This window comes from Protopterus annectens, chromosome 8.part0 (assembly GCF_019279795.1).
Source record: "Protopterus annectens isolate FY-2018-M chromosome 8.part0, PAN1.0, whole genome shotgun sequence".
NCBI classification, from domain to species: Eukaryota; Metazoa; Chordata; order Ceratodontiformes; family Protopteridae; genus Protopterus; species Protopterus annectens.
Window position 1 is genome coordinate 1,763,356,106 of NC_056741.1, and position 24,229 is coordinate 1,763,380,334.

At 36.2% G+C, this 24,229-nt stretch overlaps 1 protein-coding gene across 1 annotated transcript in view; it reads right to left on the reverse strand.

Moving 5' to 3' along the window:
- LOC122809625 overlaps positions 1-24,229 on the reverse strand; it is a 352,298-nt gene that overhangs the window by 165,956 nt on the left and 162,113 nt on the right. The window contains exon 3 of the mRNA XM_044081259.1: positions 7,559-7,636. Coding sequence (XP_043937194.1) covers positions 7,559-7,636 — 78 coding nt within the window. The remainder of the gene's footprint in view (positions 1-7,558; positions 7,637-24,229) is intronic.

Sequence of the window (24,229 nt, forward strand, 5' to 3'; positions counted from 1 at the left end):
AAAATTTGCACACATAATTACAAAACCCGACCCACACCAATGGAATTGTGGGATACCAACTTTCAAACACAAACTGAAGAACAGAACCAAAATATAGCACTAGAGTCCCCCTGCAGCCATTCCAATGTCCTATTACCTGGCAGTTTCACCCCATTAACCATAGACACTAATGTGTGCATACTGCTTTACTTCTAAGATGATTATTTGGATTTTATTTTTACATTTTGTAGCACAATGCACAAACACTAATAGATATCTGCTAAACAAAGCAATACTGTCTCACAATGAAAATAGCCTTAGCATTAAAACTTTTCTGCCCTTGAAACTCACATTCATTGAAACAGCATTGAAGCCCACACCACAGCCAAAGAAAATGCATATGGTCAGTGGTGGAGAAAGATTACCTTTGAGCTATTTTCAAATCATAGGCCCCTTGCACACAAAACAAGAAACATGCATGCATTCTTTGATATACCTTCTTGACTTTATTAAATTATATTCTTTGTATAATACAGCACACTTGGTAGACTTAAGTAGAGTGCATTTTAAATTTATTGTTTAAACATTTTTCCAGTAGACAATGAAACAAAATGCATGAACCAGTAATGACAAAACTGCCCTATTCAGAACATTTCTATGATAAATGTTTACTTCCACACACATACTACACACACAGGGTCTGTATTAGAACATATAAATTTCAAAACTTCAAATGTTCTAATATCGAACCCTATTCAGCGAAAGCTGAAAACATCGAACATACAGAACAGCAAATTTTTTCATAGGGAAAATATTTGCTGTTCCAAAACACATACACAATAAAAACACACCAAACAGACTGCAATCCACACACATACACCTAAATCTTACACCTAACCCTACACTAAACTATACACACACACCACTAACTATCCACTTACCTTAACCCAAACCCTAACAATAAGGTCCATCACTATCGCACACTCACCTCACCCACGTCTTAACCCAACTCATCTACCCCACCCTAACCCTCACATCCACACAATTGCACACATACCTAACCCACACCATAACCCTAACTACCCTAACCCGCACTCAATCACACACTTACCTGAACCCGACCCACAGCACTGAAAATACTGAAGCAACAGAAATGGAAAACCAAATTCTTTCCCTAGGAAAAAAATTGGTTTTCTGTTGCTTCGATATTTTCAGCTTTCGCTGAATAGGGTCTGATATTAGAACATTCGAATTTTTGAAGCTTTGATGTTCTAATATAGACCCCCCACACACACACACACACACATATATATATATATATATATATATATATATATATATATATATATATATATATATATACATATATATATATATATATATATATATATATATATATATATATATATATATATATATATATATATATATATATATAAAAATATATATATATATATATATATATATATATATATATATATATATATATATATTTATTTATATAGGGTCTACTTCATTTGTCCTAACTTCCAATTGACTGACACCCATTTGCCCGACCCCATATGACTGAAATTTCATTTGACCGACACTTCATTTGACTGACAAGTATTATTGGCAAGTAAATGGAATATGTCTCCTTCCCCACTGTAGTGCGACCTTGGAGTTAGAATAATATAGTTGGGTGGGTGTGGGGGGTGTAGCTTCCCACTTACTTTTGTTTCACTAAGCAATATAAAAGCAAACTCAAACAATATAACATGAAATTAAGTGGGGGGCTTCACCCCCAACTATATATTGTCAGTCAAGTGAAGTGTCAGTCAAATGAAGTGTTGGTCAAATGAAATGTCAGTCATTTCGTCTCATATATATATATATATATATATATATATATATATATATATATAGATATATTAATTACACATACATATAATGACAATAGTGTAAGCCATAGCCATTTCTCACAGTTTCTTGCACTTATTTTCAATTTCAGTTTTTTTTGGGAGGGGGGCAAAAGTCCAAAAACCCAGGGTCACATTTTAAACATTGCTTGTATGCATTTGGAAAGTTGCTTGAATAAAATGTTGTGCTACCACCATGCATTTCACTGCCAAGTCTTGGCCCCAGGATCCTGTGCACTACAGTCAGAGCAACATACCACTAAGCCAAATCAGCAGTTTCCTGAAAGACAGGAAGACTGAAACTTAACTGGCTATCATTTAGTGAACTCAGTCTCACTTCTCACCATAGCTCTCAACCTCTTAGCACAAAAAAGCCTGGAAAAGCCAATAATGGGGAATACAGACCCAACATGGGGACAAATTTCAAATACTGGTCTTATAAACTTAGAAAAATGTTAGAATAAAAGGTTTTGTGTTATCATTTATTTTCTGAAGAAGTTGAAGTCTGAAATTCAAATGCCTGTCAGCATTTAGTGAATGTAATCCTTAAGTGAGGAAAAGAACAAAAATATGAGGTGCAAATTCACAAGTGGTGGTGACTAGGGACTTTAGGCTCTTTTTACTTGTACGCAAGGTACAGGGTTTGAGCCTCAGTACTGCTAGCCACCAGATGTATGCAGTTGGGGGCATTTACACACACACACACACACACACACACACACACACATTGAAAACAGGACCTGTAGAAGTCAAGTCCATTTTTCATGCAGCTCGCAGCAGTGAAATAAAGTTTCCTTTCTGTCCACAGCAGCAGTTGTTCCATTCTGGCAGCAGCAGATAGATCCAAGCAGCAATACACAGCACTCTATTTTCCACACAGATAGTTCCATTCCAACAGTCGGAAATGTGTGGAGGTGAGTTCTTGAGTTCAATTCCAACAGGCTAACAGAGATGACATCATCGCGCACATGATGACATCAGCTCAAAAGCGCAAAAAAAAATTCAAAACAAAAAGCTGGAAAAAATTGTAAATGAAGGAATGCCACTTGGGAATCATGGCACCCCATCATTTGGGCCCCAAAACACGGTAAAATCTGAGTAATTTGGTACAGTTGGGAGGTATGCTGAGAGTGTATGACCTTTGATGTCTGCCATTATTCCGGCCATGCTGCACTAATATGTGATCTGCTGAAGGTTTAAATCAGGGTGCCACACAAAATACTAGCTAGATTTGTGCAAATGCTAGAAAGAAGCATGTCTGATTCCTGCACCCTGAACTCCTTTAAGATACCAAGCCCCACATCAGTCTTTTGTATCCTGCTGCCCAGAACTGATGTCTCTAGTCTGCACTAAGTCCATCCCAGTATGCATCCTTTTTCCTTATATATACACATTGACCTCAAAAAGCAGGTTACTTGATTGCCAAATGCTATTTGTAACCAGTGCTTTAGCTGCTGCAGCAAAGCATAGACAGCAGGGTCAATGGTATTTCAACAAACAGATGTGGGCTGCATGTCCTGCAGTGTTGCTCAATAGAAACCAAACATATGGTAGGACTTAGACTTCTTTCACTGAGTATCATGCCATAATGAAATGCAAATGAAGTCCCGTACATGAGTACTGATGAAGAGGCAAATGCAGGGAAGAGGTTTCATGAATTAAACATCCTACTCCTGTGCTTTGCAGTGCACCACACATGCAGAGTGAAAACACACACACACACACACACACACACACACACACACACACACACACACACACACACACACAACACACACACACTCACTTTAACAGACATGCACACATTTATGCACACTCATATACAAACACACATATTTTTTGTGTGTATGTGAATGTGCATGTATGCATGCTCATGAGTACATGTGTATGTGTCCACACACATGCACATTATTGTCCAGTAAATGCACTAATGGCATTCCCTAACTCTGCCATACAGAGCCAAATGCAGAATTCTACATGACATTGCATCATACACTGGCTGCTAAACTGTGTGTCCTTGTGCTTATAAGCCAGTGGCATCAGTATCTACTAGTTTACTTGAGCTACTGAGGATATGCTTTATGGGGCAATGTAGTGTACTTTTTCTGGTCATTGCTTGCAAATAAGATGTGTGATTTGCCCTAGACATAGTAGCAGTATTTCTGAATCCCTTAGATATGATTTGTCTTATTGCTGGAAATAGTCCATTTTGCTTACCATGATGGCATACCTGTTTGCTTGAGTTGCAGCACACACGGAGGGCCTAGACACTGATGCAGGACTTCCCTATGTAGGTTTTGGGCCTGCTGAAGTCTTGTAGAGACAATGACAGCATGGTAGGTTTTGTAGGTGGATCTTAGTACATTTTAGTAACTGCAGAATATATGGGATTGATAACAACTTGCCTGGGTCATGAACTGAATGCTTTCTTTGTATTCAGTGTTACAGGGCTGCTACTGCATAATTTTGGGCTCTGTATACAGATTGCATATGACTTTAGCTGCAGTACTGCTTCACATTTGCATTATAGTGTCTTTTGGGAAAACTGTCACCCAGGATAATTACTCAGTCAATAAGACATCCCTAAGAGTTAACACACTCCAGGGATCTGGGAACATATGCAGATAGTAATCTGGCCTTTCAGCAAAATGTGGCCAAGGTAGTAAGGTAATAAGAAAATAATTCTATGTCACCCAACTTATAAATAATGGCATGGAAACAAGGTTCAAGGAGGCCAGGCCATAGTACCCCATTATTCTGCCCTTATTAGATCCATCATTGAGTATAATGCCTCATTAGGCATGTACCTGACAAAACATATGCACAGTTGGAATGCCCACAAAGATTCCTTACAAGGAGAATCCTGGGTATAAACATATTGTCCTATAGAGATCACTTTAAAGCCTTATATCTATACTCTGTCTCCTACAGGTTACTGACAGGCAATCTATGCCTGGCATGCAAGGCATCCTTGGATTCAGTTCTGATGGACCTTTTTGCATATCTGCAAAATTAACAGCAACAAAAGCACTATATCCAAGGATTTAAATTTTGCTTGTGACATAAACAAGGTGTGCTAGTGAGACGGATATATGTCTCAGAGGACCCACATGCTTAGGAACAGGCTCCCCATCCATGTGAAGCAGAGTCCATTCCTAACCCTGTGTAGAACCTTGACTAATGGATGTGAAATCAGAAATTTACCCCAGGTCTGGCACCCCATTTCTCTGATAAACAGAGGCAGATAGTTATCCCCAAACAAATATATTCCCCCACATAACCTCTAGAAACCTCCTAACTAGCATACCCCTCTTAGTAAAAGCCCTTGATAAATAGGGATAGAATTTGGAAGTATTGCATAGCTAGGCTTATAAAGACCCTGGTGGTTGTTAGCTTAGTTTTTTAACTATGAACCTATCTAAGCTAAGACATTACTGGATAGTATGAACTTCCATATGGCAGCAGGATTACAATGTAAGCGTTTTCTACTGTACAGCCTCATATCATGAGTTTGGTGATGGTCCACTCATCTTGAAGTGCTGCATGATTGCAATCCTATGCTGGGACATGGTGACAGTGGGATCCATCTGTTGCTGGATCATTTCTGTATGTATTCTCTCATTTTCTGTAACCTAATTCATCTTACCGAGAGTGACCAGTTATGAGTTGACCATGGATTTTGGAAATGGAATCAGACGTCATGTCTAAGGTATCTGCTGCAGGCATGCTTTTCCCTCCTTATACTGACAAGTAAGTTGTTAGTGTGTTTCTATATGTCCTGAGCTTGTTACACCCTGTATGTCACCTATAACACCTACTGCTTTACAATACCTTCCTACTTCTTCTATGGCTGGCGTTACCTATACTTTGATTTTACCCTATCTGTAGTGTGCAAAGCCTTATCAGTTTGTGACCTGTTGTATCCTGCAGGGAGTTTGCTTCCATCTGTGTCAGTGTCAGTGTATGCTGCATAAAGCTGTGACCTTGAACAGTTGACAGCATATAGCACTGTTGTTTTGCAGGGCACACATTGTGTTGCTCTGTATCTCCTATCTTCCAGATGCACTCCATTGTCCTGGATTGAATTTATATGGCTTACACTTTACATTCACTGAACACACACATATTCCCCTTCCTTTCCCAGAGCATATACATACAGACACACACACACACACACACACACACACACACACACACACACACACACACACACACACACACACACACACACAGGCACCCACACTCACACACAAACACACAGACACACAGATCATCAAATAGTTATGCAAGAACAAGGAACCTTAAATAGAAAAAAATCCTTTCTGCTTAAAAAATCTGAGAATAAGGCTCGTAATCAGTTTCCACAAGAAAAAAAATCCTTCTAATGTAAACAAAAAGGATGTGGAATTAAAGTCACTATATTTTAATTTGAGTTAAATGGACAAAATATATAATAAAACAAGTTGGGTTTAAGAAATTTACAGAAAGCCCTGATTCACTTCCTGTTAACCTTGTAAAGAGCAAGGAATGGACTTTAGTCAGAAACACAGTTACAAAGAAATCAGGCAGCAATCTGAATAGCATCAATGCCTATATAACTTAGGAATATATAATCAGTAAGTATCAAGGTGCAGTGAGCCAGAAATTATCTATATAGTTCAGGGGAAATATAGATATTAATCAGACAAACCAAAACTGGAGAGGGCACATTGAATAAGCATATCGGTGTTAAGAAGAAAAATTACCCAAATGGAGAAAACCTACAATCACTAATCTCACATGTTGAGAACAAAAACCTTTCCAAAATAACCTAGATGATATACACAGGTGCAGAAAACCAAAGAGATACTCAAATAACATTGGAAGGAAAATTCTCTTTTACAACATTAGAATAGTGTTAACCACCAACACTGATTAAATTACAGTTTAGAAGATAAAAACCTTCACTAGACAGGTGGAAAGAACCAAGAGAGGAAAGGATCCTTGTGATTTCCTAAGTACTGGCAGCTAAGTGCATGCGAAGGTTAGTAGCAGAGACTTTAGCTTCAGCCACGAGTCTAGTTTAACTCTGGGTGACAAACTGCTGTTAAAATATGGTGCAGTAGTGCAGCGGTAGTGTTGTCACCTCACAAAAATAAGTTTTCTGGTTCAATTCTCGGCTGGGATGCTTCTTTGTGGAGTCTGCATGTCCTCCCTGCATTTGTGTGGGTTTTCTCTGGGTGCTCCAAATTCCTCATATGTTACAAAGACATACATCTAAAGCATTTTTCCCCGGGTCTCTGCTGAAAATTGGCTTCATTCCAAGTCAGACTTTCCTGATAAATAAAAATATGACTTAAAACAGGTAACTGTATACCTTAAATGAAAGGTGTGCTCACAATTGACAAAGTAACCTTAAATTCTGACTGACAAGTACTCAAAAAAAATTAACATTTCCTCTCATAAACTGAAAACTTCTTATTTTCTAAGGCTCCGTTCAAAATGAATTATTATTCTACTGGGACAGACTGCCAGTATCTTTTCCATAGCTTAACATAAGTTCAAATGTAATTGATGAAGACTGCTAACTTACTATGATGAAGTGTTTCTCCATTCCATGGATCAAATGTAAACTATGATATGAAATACAAACGACAGACACTGGGTAAAAATGTCAAGTTACATGAATAAAATAAACTTACTTGTAACAATGTTTTTCATTTTCTCAAGAAGTGTATTTTCAGTTGTGTTAAACAGTTGAATTGTTGTATTACTTTTGCCTTTGCAGAAATGAAAAAAAAAAAAAACAAAATCATTAAAGTTTTTGAAAATAAAAAGAATTGCATAAAATAAAATACATATCCAGGAATCACATTCAGGTAGTCATTTTGTTGTTTACCCATTCTTTTATATTTATTTTTGTTTAAAGCATTAGAGAACAGAACATTGGTTAAAAGGGAAGCATTTTATTCAGTGAAAAGCTTAAGCAAAACTACCATAAAACTCAAAAGTAATTTAGAATGAAATAAACACTTCTAGTATGAATGAACAAAGTTGAACCTGCTGAGAATCAGATCCCCAGACTCTGCCCCACTCAAAAAGACCCCCTTGCACTTTTTTAAAGTACTTTTGCAAGGGCTAATCCTCCCTGCACCTCCTCGATGTGCGGGCGACCCCCCCCCCATACCCACAGACTTATATATATTAACTCCACAATCTCACCAACTTGAAGAAGGAGGTAAATTACCCACAAAAAGACAGCACTACCAGTACATCTTGCAGACAGTGATTTCTTATTGAGTAGTTCTGATTCTTGGGTAAATACCACTTGAGAATTCACTCTTCATCTACCAGTAGAGTAACAATAACAAACATAAGTCAGATATGAAAACAGTGTTTTTTTCAGTAACAGCTATTCATTTAGAAAAAAAACAATCAAACAGATATACAGAACAATTGCAAGGTTAATTCAAGAACAGTTAAAAAAATATACAATAAAGGGTCATTCATATTCAAAAATATGCTCAGAGATTGGACAACCCAGTCAATGTGCCCCTTGTAAATCCAACATACACCAACAAAAAGAGGTCCAGCAGTACTGGTCCTACATGCGTTTACAGAATTTTATACATCACTTATTGAGCTTGCTGTTACACTTATTCAACAATGCTGAGCAAATGTCATACATTTTACCATCCACACAAAATGCATGCAGATGTAATACAAAACCTATACTTCCATTAAATTTAAAAATGAAGTGCTTCAATATTTAAAACTAAGTCTGATTATTGTTCTTTCCTTATTATGTTTGATTTTGCCCAAATCATGCAAAAGAACTGAAATGCACACCACTGAGTGAAAAAAAAATATATATATATATACATATATATATCTACACACACACACACGCACACACACACTTTAGTACTCAAAAAGTACATGACGACTGGATAGAACGATTCACATGCTCATTGTAAAACTCACAAAATGAACTTCCATTAATTCCGGTTCTCCACACCAGTAGGTGAAAAATTTTGAGATATTAAAAAAATCTTGTTATCTTTTGCACTCTACAAAACTATAGTGGAAAAGATTAATTAATGAAAAGTATGCCAGGAGTGCCTCTACAAGCACATGCTGTGAAAACTAATACATTTCCTATTATTTAATAACTTCACTCTTTAATTATTTGCCAGAAAACAAGAATTTTATACAAATGCAACAAAATATCAGGAAAACGTATGCATATTCTACAAATTGTTGGGTACAGAGGTATTCTGTAAAGACAGTGTAGACATAAGGTATAACAGAAATGTACGGTACAGCCATTTGCATCTACAGCAAAACATGCACAGTACATGCACAGTACATGCACACTACATTGCCTTTAACATAATTTGTTTAAAGGACAATGTATTAGAGATGTCAGAATGACCACAAATATTGATGGTTTAGAGAAGGAGATGAAGGTTTTAGCAGAGATATATAGAGACAGAGGTTACCCAGAAAAAAATGATTCTTGAAATTATTAAAGCGGTAACAGCTGATAGGGTGAATAAATACAAACCATTATTAAAAATGAGGCGAAAAGAAAAATTCATTGTTAATAAGGATGAAAAGTAGGTTGATAAGGCATGTGTAGTTATGTTCTCTGAAACATCCAAAGATATAAAAAGTGTTATTAGAAGGAATTGGATGTTTTTGGAAGGTACTAAAGAGATAGTTGAAGTCATTGGTCATGAATGACTTTTTATTAACAAAACATTGCAGAATTTTAAGCACGTTTTAGAAAAGAACCCACCAAAGGACTTTGGAAAAGGAGGGACCATAAAATGTGTGTTTTGTAGGCAATACCAGTTTATTAACAAAGAGAACTTTGTTATTTTAGAACATATATTAAGATTGAAAGTGTTTTTAGGGCTGGGAATCGTGGAACATTGGGGACAGTTTTCCTGGCAAGGTGTACGGAATGCAATGGTTTTATGTCGGAAAGACTGAAAGACAGCTAAGGAAATAGATTTATGAACAAAATTATGAGATCAGAAAAATAAATTTTCACAATGCCTTAGCTAGGCATGCAGATACTGCTTGATATAATTGATATTATGGAAAACAGCCAGAGGGAGGGGACTGTGAACACTTAATGGCATACAGAGAGTTACTTTGGCAACTGAGATTGAGTGTTGAAAGGACCCCAGAGATAAATGACAGTATTTTAATACAGCCTGTCTTAAAACTTTGGGTAACTAAGTTATAGCAGATTTCTTTCATTTGAATTTCCCACTGAATTACGACAATTTCAGGTGAATAAAAAATAGACAACAATGGTTTCTCTCTGTCTTAACATCAGTGCTTTTTTATATATTTTTGTATAACATATGAATAGTTTGCCAGAATTTCTTTTAAGCTGTAACTTTTTTGTTTTGTTAATGTCCTACAGTCAATGAATTTTTAAAGATTTTTTAATAATTATAAAATATGTAGCTAGAATTCATGAATTTTAGATCATTTGACTTTTTTATAATGAATGGTAAGAATGTGCTGCCTCTTTAAATCTGCAATTAAACTGGGAGTGAGGGTTTAAAAGGAGGTAGATTGAGCATACACCTAGTTTCTGATGAAGTCTCCCATGAGAGACGAAAGCACTTAAACATTGTGTAATAACAAATATGGTGAATGTTTATTATACTTGTTTTTATTTTTTTTTTTTGTTTTAATTAAAATGGCACATTTTAACTGCAACCGGTGTCTGAATGTTAGATTTGGTTCCAAAAATGTTAATGTATTAATTGCCTTTTTGTCTTTTGCACTCTACAAAACTGCGGTGGAACAGATTATTTAATGAAAAAAATTGCCAGGAGTACCTCTAAAAGCAGGTCCTAGACATACTGTGAAAACTGATGTATCTGTCATTAATGACTTCATTCCTTAATTATTTGCCAGCAAACAAAACTTTATAAAAATGCAATAAATTTCAGGAAAACTTCTGCATATTCTACAAATGTGTGGATACTGAGGTATTGTGTAAGGACTGTGTAGGCAGAAGGTATGACAGGAATGTGCTGTGCAGCCATTCTCATCAACAGCAAAACGTGCACAGTGCATATCATTGATGCCCCAGACTATGACAATAAGGAAGAAGAATAATGACATCCTTTTCTACAATGACATTATTTAGAGAAAGTAAAACTTTTCTTCCTTAAATAATGTCATTGTGTAATACCGATAATCCACTCCTGTGTGCTGTTAATGCAGGATTTACCCACTGTTGGCTTTGTTTAATCACTTGGGATTCACTCATGTAATCAAACCACACCAACCATGGATAAATTCTGCATTACCCACCCTCAGTCATGGATCATTGCTAAATTATAACATGACCCCTGAACCACTTTACAGGTTATAATATTTTCACAACATTGTGCTGTTATACCTGTAAAATTAAAGTGGATATTGGAAAGTTGAAATTGTTCATAGGCCAAATGAAACATAAAGTTAATCTAATCCTAATCTAAGTTTGGATAAGTCTTATAAAATTTAAGCTCCAGGTTTAATTTGTATAAGAAATTACACAAACTCTTACTAAACTCATTCCAAAGTAATCCAGTTTACTTTAAATAAACTGGTAAAGTTCTTATATGATAACTAACCACTATCCTGGATATCCAGGTTAAATATTCTAATGCAAGGTTTTCATCTTAACCTCATTTTTTCCAAAAGCATTTTTTAAACTATATATAAAAATATATACTTGTATACCAATTTATGATCTGCAAAGACATATTTTTCAGGAAGATTGTTTTGTGTGAGAAACATTTCTATTAATTAAAGATTAAAAAACAGTCAATGAAACTATATGATCTGGTATATAGGAGAACAATTTATATTAAATCATATGCAAACCTTCATCAAACAAAATGGTTATATGTCTAACCAATGATAAAAAACACAAGAGGTTCAGAGTTTCCCTAAGATAATTCAGTAACAAGGAATCTCTGTGGAAGTACACTTGGAGTTACAAACACTTAAGGATTTTGCTACATTTGTTTATGGAAATGGAATTGTTTATGACATATACAAGATGCTGAATTCAGAAACAATTAGAGTAATGTGGTTGCCTGAAAAACATGCAGGTGGTTTGTGATTTAGAAATGCATCATACATGAAACCTGGAACAGCAGGGAATAATAAATACAACTGAAACAATACATCATGAAACTGTAACCATGGGAATCATAGGAAACTCAAGGTAATAAAGTCTTGCGACCATTAATGTCTTGTTAGTATCCACCCTTGAACAATACCACCTCACTTTAGGTGGGCTAGACCACTCAAGACCACAAAGAATCTGTAAAACCACAATCAAATATCTCGGTCTCACTTGAAGGATGATAGTATACCACACTGCTTAATTTGCAGTTCACATCTGTTTCAGAGTTGGGGGAGTCAATGTGTAATGAGCCATTCTCTCCAACATGGTATATTTATCTGTTACTGAAAATTTAGGTTATTGATTTTGATTCTGATGGGGCTATTTGATTTGTGGATATACAAGAGATACAGAATTACCGAGTCCCTAATGGCATAGAAAACAAGACATAGATATTCCCTTGGAAGGCTATAATAAACTAAATAAAGAGACTGTGCTTCTAGACATTTCTGGTAGCTTAGGGTTTTTGAGACAGTGATCTTCTTAATTAAGAACCTCTGTGGTCTTTCTAGCTGTGACATGTTTAATGAAGTATATCTCGAATGGGTTGTTGTAATCAATGATTAGTTAAGGGAACAATAACCTCTTTAGATCTGGATGATATCTCCTTAGCAATTAGCTGCATTAATTAAAAGGACTGCTGTCATTACATGATGGTGATGATCACAGCAGAGAGAATTATCAATCCAAGTTCCAAAGCCTCTAATAACATCTTATTTTTAAGACTGTATTGTTTGTTGTACGATCAGGTCTTGCATAAATATAGCTTTGTAGTATAAATCCTATAGACATGCATTTTTTTTTGCATAGGCCTGAGAATGCATCCATATTAAAGCAGGCCTATAGCTTCATTTTATGTTTCACATTTTACATAAAGATTCAGTAAATGCAGTTTTCAAAAGAAAGGAATATTTTAGTGAAATAACCTGCAGACTAAAACACTAATAAAGATGTGTAGAGCTACGGCACACATTGTTAAGTTCCAGATAGTTCAGAGACATTTGCAGATTAGGCACCTGCAATAAAATCTTATTATCAAGGCTTGGAAACCAAGGTTAAGGAGGCATGTAAAATGAACAAAGGAAATTTAGAGTTTTGGTATTAATATAAATGTTTTCAAGACAGAAGTCAGTTCAAAAGTTACAGAATTTACAGAAGACAATACCCTTCAGTTCAATTCAGTCTACAGAGTTACAGAAGTTTGCAAATTCAGTTTGCAGTCTTCAGTTACAGAACTTTCAGTTTGATTTAGTTCATCTGTACTGTCTTTTGAGATAGTTTCAGTAATATATGACTTACTATATCCAGATTTCTTCAGCTGAAAGGTCCAGAGGTATGCACATTTCTTTAATGTCACTCTCACTCAGTCTCTCATGCAGACCTCTGTTTCAGAAAATGTATACTAAAGTACACAAAAAAGAGAAACTGTGAGATTTGACACTTCAGTACAGCTCTGAACATTCAGTTGGTTTAACAAATGGTGACCGAGCGTCTTCTGGAGCAGGGGGATATTAATGTACATTACAGAATGGGCAAACTGCACATCAGCATCCTGATTAGAGAATGAACACTTTCCAGCAGGATATTAATGTATAAGTAAAGCAGCACTTTTGCTGTTTAGCTAGGGTAAAATAAATGAAACCAAAAAAGTGTGTGTGTGTGTGTGTGTGTGTGTGTGTGTGTGTGTGTGTGTGTGTGTGTGTGTGTGTGTGTGTGTGTTTCTGTCTGCATGTGTGACTGAATGCATGCATGAAAGCAGAGCAGACTGTGTGCCATCACTTAAAAGGTTTGCATACCTCTCGACTATGTTTTTCATTCTCTCAACACAAGAAATCTGGACAGAGCCACAGATAATGAGAGACAAATGACTAAAAATAAGGACAGATTTTAAATATTACTCTTATAAACTTAGAAAGGTTCTAGAAAAACAGAGTTTCCATTATGTATTATCTGAAGGATGTGAAGTCTGAAACTCAAATGTCTGTCATTATTTAATGGCTTCAGTCCTAAATGATTTGCCAAAAAATACACATTTTATGAGGATGGGGCCAAACATATGAGCCAAAAATCTGGACAGTTGAAAGGTATGCTCTGTTGACTCTTAGCTCAAAATAGCGGGATAAACCTAAAATAAATGGAGGACAAAGGCTCAAAATAGGAATATATTTTACTTGATTATTACGATTTGTGTTAGTATACATTTTCTGAAACAGAGGTGTGCATGAGAGACTGAGTGAGAGTGACATTAAAGACATTTGCATACCTCTGGACCTTTCAGCTGAAGAAATCTGGATAAAGCCTAAAATAAAGAGGGAATAAAGGCTGAAAAATAGGAACATTTTTTAATTACTGGTCTTATAAAATTACAAACTTGATTAATTAAAAAGATTTGTAGTATGAATTTTCTGAAGAAATTAATAGTCTGAAACTCAAATATATGCCATTATTTAGTAACTTCAGTCTCCAGTGACTGGCAACAAACCAAACATTTTATGAGTGAGGGACGAAAAGATAAAGTAAATGTCTAGATAGTGCTATATTTTGGATGTAAAATACTTCTTCCAACATAATTAACATACACTACAGTAGGTTTGAAACATTAGGTGGAGGAACTATTTTACATCAAATATATATAAAAAAATAATATAGTACTTAAAAAATAAGTAAGTAAAACACAACAATTTTACGGATAGCATGTTCTCAAGTGCAATAATGTCCTCCAGGGTGTGTCTTAATGTGTAATTAACACCCCTGTGTGAGTGCTTATGCTTTACATTATTGCTTATGTAAAAGTAATTCACAGAACCCTGAAACAACTCTGGAACTCTACAGATGTGTAAATGAGCAGGGCTGTGATTTAAAGAGGCGCGCTGTTACTTCAGAAGAAATATTTTGGTGTACTGCAGCAGAAAGTCTGGATCTTCAAGGAAGAAGATGTCCCTGCCATTGGAGAGGCGAGGGAATCCTTAGAAAACTAAGTTCAAAGAAGTTGCAAGATGACTGGCCACTGACTCAATGCCTATCAAACAAACTTACATAAGCATTCATTTTTATTTCAGTGTATTTTATATATGTCAGAAAGTACTGTGAAGTTTAAAGTTAAAAACTGGGTAAAGCAGAAATGTAAGCAGTATATTTCCTCATAATCCATAATATCAATCAGTGTTTACAGAAATGACAGTATTTTCGGCTTCTGATATCAGTATTAGATTTAAATGACATGAAAATTGTAACAGACTCTAGTTTATAGCCCTCAGAAATCATTGCAAATGCTAGTGGGCACGTAATTCAGAATGCAGAGTTTATTTGCAGTATTGCAAATAAAGATCGACCAGTATATGTAATGTGCAGGTTTTTTGGAAAGAACACAGAGGAAACCTCTTCAGTATTTCAAGTTAATGTCAACTGCATGGTTGTCCATGCAAATAATACTCAGAATGTTATAGATTCTAGTTTGTTGTTTTCTGAAGGCAGTGCAAATATTGCAATGAGGGAGAATTAGAGTGCAGAAATTGACAATAATTCTGCAGAAATACATTAGTCTAATGCACTAAACACCAATGCAAATGACACACAGACTTCAGGGCAAAATAAAGAAGAAATGCATGCAATAGTTCAAGTCACTGTTGTTACCAGTTCTATAGAGAATGATTTCCAGAATGTCTGTAAGGGGGTATAGTAGTCCAGCACCAAAGACATTGTTTAAGGTAAAAACAGATGGCAGAACATGCATTTAATTGTTTACAGGAAAGGAATTATGTAATAATGTACTGAGACAGACACGTAAAATTCGGTTACGAACACACCTCTACCAGAGGACTCGTGTATAGTTATGATATTGTTAAGACTTGAAGGTTACAGCAGTGAGAAATTCTCAGTGTGGCAGCACAATACATGGACATGGACGTATTGTCAGGATTAGAGGATGTTTCGGAATTCAATAACATTCTGTGGAGAAATAAAATGTTACAGTATGCACAATTGTGCAAACAAGATACTTGTAAGAAATTGTGTGCAGTACATCTTACAGATGGTGCACAGCATTTAAAAGATCAGTTACTACAGGAAAGCCTACTTCATTTTATGTTGGAAAAATCAATAGGATGCTAAAAGAAAGGATAGCTCAACAGCTATTTGACATACATAGGGAAGTGAAGAGTAATGCCTTAGCTAAACATATCATAAGCTCAGATAAAACACATAGTTTTACATTTAGGGTTGTAAAAACAGTGAAAGAAGTGTTAGAGGAGGGGATATTGTGTCGAATACTGAGAATATTGAATATAGATAGATTAATTACTTTCACACAGATGACCTCCCCCTGGGCTGAATGATACTCTGAGTTTAAAACCTGTTCTTAAGAGAAGGTCTCTTATTCCATGAAACAAGCACTCAATGCTTATTTTAATTATTTAATTGTTGCTGTGCCTCTATTGGTCTGAATTTACTTATGTGGTGTGTATATGAAAATATGTATTAGTATGATTTTAAGCAGTGAAGAAGAGGTTTCCCTCAAAAGCTTTGGTATTAAACTTATTTTTGCATCACTTTGTGAGTTCCATGTGCTTTTTACTCTTGGACTGCTTTGTTTGGAACTGTATACTGAGTGTTTACCAGTTTGTTTTATTTGCTTATTTAAATCCTAGCTCCCATTTAATTTTGCTATTGCAGCACATAAAAATCGGTAAGGTGAATATACAGTTTATACCCTAGCATATGTAGTTGAAGATTTACAGAAAATGGTTAATTCAGTATATGGTTATTATGCTTCATGGCACAGATTATATGTATGAAAAGATTGTTTACAGATGGCTATCAGTAAGTTAGCATGGGTCTTATTACAACATATATGTAGTACCAGTTAAAAAATTCCTAAGTCAAATTAAATCATGAAGTTAAAAGAAATTTAGATTTTCAGAATATTTTATAGGTCATGAATACTTGTGTTACACCTAGCAGTCAAAACTAAAATTCTAAGTTTATTTACCAAAATGAAAAGAAATTGTTATACAGTTGCTATATTTGTTGTAGCAATCATTTTGGTATTTTTTTGCAAACTATATTAATACATTTGTAAATTAATTATAAGCGAATTCCTCATCAGGGATTTCAAGAGGGTGTTACAAGGTCAGGTGTTAGATAAATAAAGTTTTGTTAGAATAAATCCTATATAAATACAGAATTCTCTTTGCATAGGCTGCAAAATGCAACTATATCAAAACAGGCCTATATCTTCATTTTATATTTCACAGTTTACATACATCTACAGTAAACAAAGTTTCAAAAGAAATGAACATTTCAGTGAAATAACCTGCAGGCCAAAACACTGATAAAGACTTGCAGAGCTAAGGAACACTTTGTTATGTGCCAGCCACTCAGTGTATTTTACTGCTCATTGCACACATCTCATTTACTGCATAATCAATTCCAATATTCAAACTGAGAAAAGGAATGCGACTTTTATTTTTAAATTTCACAGAAAAGAGAGAAACTTGAGATTTGGTACTTTTTTCAGTACAGCTCCAGACATGCCGTTGTTTTAACTTCTGTGGTTTATGCTAAGGGAGCGGTTCTCTACCAGCTATGAAAATACTGCACTTTTTTACATTTACTTTGAATCTGTTTTTACTGTGTCAGATATTATTGAGTGCACTGTAAGTTCTTGCTGAATGGCTTGGGCATCAGAATGGGACTTGAGAAGGGCTGCCAGTCTACAGCCATCTGCAAACTTAGTTAGCCAGAGGTCTTTGTTCATGGTTTGCAGATCATAAAAGTTAACGGTGAAAAAAACACACACACACACACACACACACACACACACACACACACACACACACACACACACACACACACACACACACAATCAACCTCCACATCTACCTCAATCCATCTACTCCCTCAACTTACTGCCTTTCACACTTAACAGCCATTAGGCCCTCCTCTACTTTTCTCAGCACTTCTTTCACACTCTTCTACCCCTCCCTTCCTTAGCCTCATCAACCACTCTCCACCCCTAATACCTGGCTGTTTCTGCACTATCTACCTCTGCTCTCTGACCCTTGTAACACTCCTACCTCACATAATCTTAGGTTCAAAATTATAATTTCACTTTTCTCTACTCCTCCCTTTCAGTACTTTCTCTAAAATCTACATTAGGCTCTTGCCATTCACCACTATCTTTCTGTATATATGCCAACTATATTCTCTATCAATTAACTTACCCCTTATCATTCTACCTAACTCATACTCCACCATGCAAACATACAACATACTTCAGTGCCTCCTCTCCATCACTACTCTAATCCTCTTACACAACCTCACCTCCTACAATATGGTACTAAAACCTTACCATCAGTTTCTTACCTCCATCTATCCCATAACTATATCACAACTCCCATACTCATTTCTAACAACTTCACCTAACCCAACTACTTCTCACCTTCTTCCTAAAATCAATATTCATCCTAGCCCCCCATCTTCCCAAAAAGCAAGACAAAATACTACTTCTTTCTCCCCTACCCTTTAGATCCCTTCCTACACTAATTAAATTGCTGCTATTTGATGATATTCATCCCAACCCAGGATCCGCTAACCCTCTTCCTCTGATTCCATGTTCAGTTACTGTCCTTCTCCCCATTCTAAAATTCCCACTAAGCACCTCTCTCTGTATTCCATGAACATCAGAAGTATAGTAAACAAAGTTAATGAATTCCATGCCTGGATGTCCCATCACTCTCCAGGTATCATAATCCTCTGTGAAACATGGCTAAAACTACACAGTTCTGACAAAGACTTATTACCCCTGGCTACAACATCATGCAACTCAATAGACTGCAGAAAAAGTTGGCGGAATCACTATTATGTTTTCCAACCACCTCATTGTTAGCCCCTACATATTCCCACACCCTCTATCTCACCAGCTGAACTGCTAGTTGCTAATTGCTTCATGAATGCTCACAATGTATTCAAAATAGCTGGTATTTACATACCCCCTGCTGACAATATCCCTACTCTAGAAAATATTCTGTCTTGGCTCACTCAGTGTGTACCTAATGAAACCATCATATTAGGTGACATCAACATTAATTGGCTAGCCCTCTCCTCAGACACTCCTAGCTCCCATATTAATTTACATGTCTTCTCCCAGTTAATCTCCTCTCCTACCCACACTAGCAAATGTTCAAATTCTAGCTCCATCCTTGACTGGATTTTAGTTTCACATCCTCATAAATATCACTTCCCTGAAACACTACTGATGCTGTCACTGATCACTGCTCAGTCAAAGTCCTCAAATATTCTCCACACATTTCCAGAGCACACAGATGCATGGCTTACTGCAACTGTCCAAATTTGAGTCTGATAGGCTTAACAACATTCTCTCTGCCATTAACAGGTCCTTCCTAAAACAACTACCCCTGGACGATGCTGTTCTAAAATTTAACTCCATTTTCCTCAACATTCTCAACTCCATTGCTCCGTTAAGAACTGTTAGAGTAAAATTAGTTATATCCCCATGGTTTACACTTTCCACCTGCTCCCTAATGCAAAATAGAGACAAAGCCTGGAGGATCTGGTCCTAAACTAAACTCCCCTCCCACCTCCAATACTATAAAGAACTTTGCAACTTAGCTAAAAAAATCCATCTACAATGATGAGAAACTTGTATAACAACTCCCCTACCTCTAACTTCACTAACCATAAGAAATTCGGCACACCATCAACCAAATTCTTCATTCTGGAAATCCCTCACCCCCCCCCCCACCATGCCCCAAAAAGACACCATCAGAAACTGCCACCAACTTCAACTCTTACTTAATAGACACTATAGCAAATTGACACAGCAAACCAACCCTATCCCAAACTCAGATACACCCCCCCTCCCCTCCATTATTCTCCAACTCCTCCCTGGTCTTCTGTCTGAAAAGGGTATCCACCAACTGCATTAAATCCTTACTTCTAAAACTTAAACCCTGCTCCTCCTCCATCAATAATCTGCACCTCTCTTTCTCCAAAAATCTGCCGACTATCTTGCCCTTCACATCTCTATTCTCATTAACAAATCTATTACTGAATCTAAAGTACCAGCTCTCTGTAAACATTTCTATACCTTACCCATCCACAAGGGAGGTAACTCATCAGCACTTGCTAACGTCAAGCCTATTGCAATTCTGTCCCCCCCTCCAAAATCCCTGAGAAATGTGTACACAAACAAATCCTCCAATTCCTCTTACAAGAAAATCTGCTCACCCTCCACTCAACATGGCTTTCGACCGAAACATAGCACCTCTACCACTTTCATATCCTTCATAAATATCATATCCCAATCCAGAGACCATAACAAACTTGTTTCATGCCTATTTCTTGATGTCTCCAAGGCATTTGACACTGTCTCCCACCACTCCTTGCACAAACTCTCTGAACTAAACCTCTCCTCCTCCACTATCTCCTGGTTTGCTAGCTACCCTAATGACTAACTTCAGTCTGTAAAATGGCTCTCTGCAACTTCTCCTGCTCTCCCTGTCAAGATGGCTGTATCAAAAGGATCAATCCTTGGCCCATTACTGTTTAACATATTTACCAATTTACTGCATACATCATACCCACAGTCATCACTGCTGCAATATGCATATGACTGAACTGTTATCACCCTAGCTGACTCCCTCTCTGTCCTAAATATAATGATGCAGAAATCCTTCTTATCCATCAAAAATTGGCTCACTAAAAAACATCTAATTTTAAACCAAAAAAAGACCAAGCTCCTACTCTTCATTCCTAAAACAATGAACCATCTTAAATCTTCATTTGACCACCTCAAATTCGATCACATTAACAGCAACATTAAGAAAACCGACAAAAAACGTGGACTCCTTTACAAGAAGAAAACTTTTTTATCAACTAAAGCTAAGATTTCCCTATCCCATGCCTACTTCATCCCCACACTATTCAATGGTTCACAAATCCTTACTAACATTCAAACCACTCTCCTAACAAAACTTGAATCCACCTACAAAAAAGTTGCAAGATTAACAGCAGACAATTCCTACCACTCAATAATAAAAAAGAGCACCAAAGTTGTGAGCCCCCAGTAATATTTAATAACTACATTGTTTTATTATTTTTATAATTTATTAAATATTACTGGAGGCTCGCAACTTAGGTGCTCTTTTTTTATTATTTAGTTTTATTTAGAGCACTATTCGCACTACGTACTTGGACTTAATTCCAACCACTCACACCACTGCCTTGCTTTTAAAAGGTTAAATTAGCTGGAATTCTGTCACTGTCTACTTCTCTCTCAACTGCAAATGATTCATTCTATTTTGTATGTGCCCTCCTTCTGTCCTAAGATTGCCACTGTTGTCTCCTTCTACTCCCCTTCTAGGGCTGTATGAAGCTCTGAACCAAAACCTTCTTCAAATCTACAAGCCTAAAACAAAAATAGGGAAAAACCAGTACAGTTACTCCCCTGCCCAATCCTGGAATAAACTTCCCTTGGACATTAGAAATATCAATCACCCTCATAAATTCAAAGATGCTATCAAAACCTACCTAACCCTACCTAAGTCATGGATCTGTCACTGTCATTACCCCCCTTGAAGATTCGTCCCATACTCCACACCTCCTTCTCACCTAAGTCCCACCTTTCTCCTATTCACTATTCTACACTTGCAGTTTTCTCTCTCCACTCACCTCAACTGTGCAACACATCTTACTGAGGCAATTTCAAGTCCAGTTCTCAGAAAAGATTGTTCAGCTTGCTTTTATTGATGTAAATATGTATATACTGCATGGATTCACTGATCATGCACTACATACTTGTGTTATTCTCTTAATTTTGATGTATCTGTGTTCAGTTTTTATGCTTGTTTTCTACTTGATTATTGTTTTTTACTTGTTTGTTTGTTGTTTTTAATTACTATATCACTACATTCTTAATTTTGCAATTGTTGAGCTTGTCTCCCGGGGCATCCACTGAAAAAGGGCTTTGGCTCAGTTGGACTAAACCTGTCAACAAATGTTAAATAAATAAATAACAACTAAAAGAATAAATAATGATAGATTAAATTAATATTTGAAAGACCTTGGAATCAGTAAAAGGGATAGTCATTTGGGGAACATTTTAAGATTAACAATGACAACAATCCTAATCTATTGTCAGCTTCTGTTTTATTACAAGTTCAACTTAAATCAGCTGAAACTCTCTTAGTGAATCAAAAATTATTATGTAAAGAATGTTTATGTGTTTTGAAACATAACATTTACCTAATGACCTTAACAGGGAAGTTAACTGGATGTATTACTTTAATTGTTTACTATTTTATTGGGTATTTATAGATTTTTTTGTACATATTGTATGTGTTTTTTATTTTTTTATTTTTATTTTTTGTTTATGTGTGCTTGTGTGCATGCTGTCACTTTCTTTGAAGGAATTTATGCCATTGCACTAGAAGCGTATTGGTGTTTTAATAAAGAGTTTGCTGCTTTATGTAATATTTTATTCTTTTTAATGTATATTTTGTTGTATTTGTAAGTCTCAATACTGCCTTGGGAACCTTATGACTTCTTTAAGAGCATACAGAAGATGTATGACCGATTTTTTTCTCATCTCATTTGAACTTTGAAACTTTTGTTTCATCATTGTAATATTCCCTTCCCCCCATCTCTCCCTTTTTCTCGCTTTCAAAGCTCACAGGTATTGTAAAGTTCAGAGTTTTCTTATATGTAACATGTAGAAAGTCCACTGTAGCTTTAAGGCCTCTTGGATATTCTACTTACATTCCAGAATTAATACAATTCTTTAATCTACTGTTTTCAGGTCTCAAACAATTTGTTCTGCAGAGAAAGATTTCCTACAGGCTGCATCTTCAAACCTGGTGACGTCCAGCTCCATTTTTGACTTCACTTCTAAGATCATGTAGCATTTAGGATCCAAATTTATGATACAAAAAGTTATACATGAACTGTAGTACTGCCACCAACAGAAGCTTTACTTTCTGAAAGAACAACAGTATACAGAAAGCTAGAACGGGTGACTCACTTACTTGTATTCTGAACAATGCTAAGGGCACTGAATATCTGAAGCGCTATACCCTTTATTATATATGGTGATATTCTACTCAATAACCAGATTTTTCAAAGTGAAAGGGACTATTAGTTATGTCATTGAGGTGCTGTTGTCTAGTCTTCTGCAGAAATGCTAGAGTAATCACATATGCTTCTGCTTGGTACCCCCAAAAGTGTGCAAGCTATAAATATATGGCATATGTATTAAATTCACCTATTATTCCAGAAATTAGCACAAGCTGCTTTCTATACTCAGGTCTGGGGGTTGTTTGATATCTCTTCTATTTGCCTATTATGCAACTCTGTTCAAGTCACCTAACCAGACAGTGCTCCCAGGCTGTCCTTGAAAAGAGACACTTGTGTACAGTTGGCTTACTTGTTTAACAAATGTCTAATTAAAAAAAAAATTAGAAATATTCTGAATGGACACATCACATATGACCATCTTCTTGGTAAGTGGATAGACAACCACAACAACACAAATAGATATGACACACCACTAATCCATATTAGAGCAAGCATAATTACCATTTAATCATCTATGGGTTACGCAATGCCCTTTGCAGTCATGTCTGATGACATCACTTCAGCATCTAAGAACATCATCCGAGATGCAGAGGAATGAAGTGAAAGCAACACACATATTAAATCCATAATGGAGTGTATTTTTTAGTTCCTGAAATCACATTTCAGGTGCTTACATATGTCAGATGGTGTAGTGTACCAAAATATTCATCATATGTGCAGTGCTGTGTGGCTTCATAAAATCAAAACACAGTAGAAATGGGAACTAGGCAGCAACATACCTATCACTATACCAGCTATAACAATGAGAGGAGAGAACCAGCCCAATTCCAGGGTATTTCCCAGCAGTGAATAGCAAAAGGGAGAGCCCCCTGTGCCATTTCAAGTCTTTCAGCCCAGAAAGCATGTGCGCAGGTGACCCATCAATGTTTAGTACAAACCTATAGGTTGCATGGCATATGTGAATCATACATTCGCATATTTTTGTCTGTTCTCCCCTTGTCTTCTCCCCTTCCACCTTCCTCATCCTCCCTATCTCTCTCTTTTCCTTCTCTTTCTCCCACTCTCTCTCTTT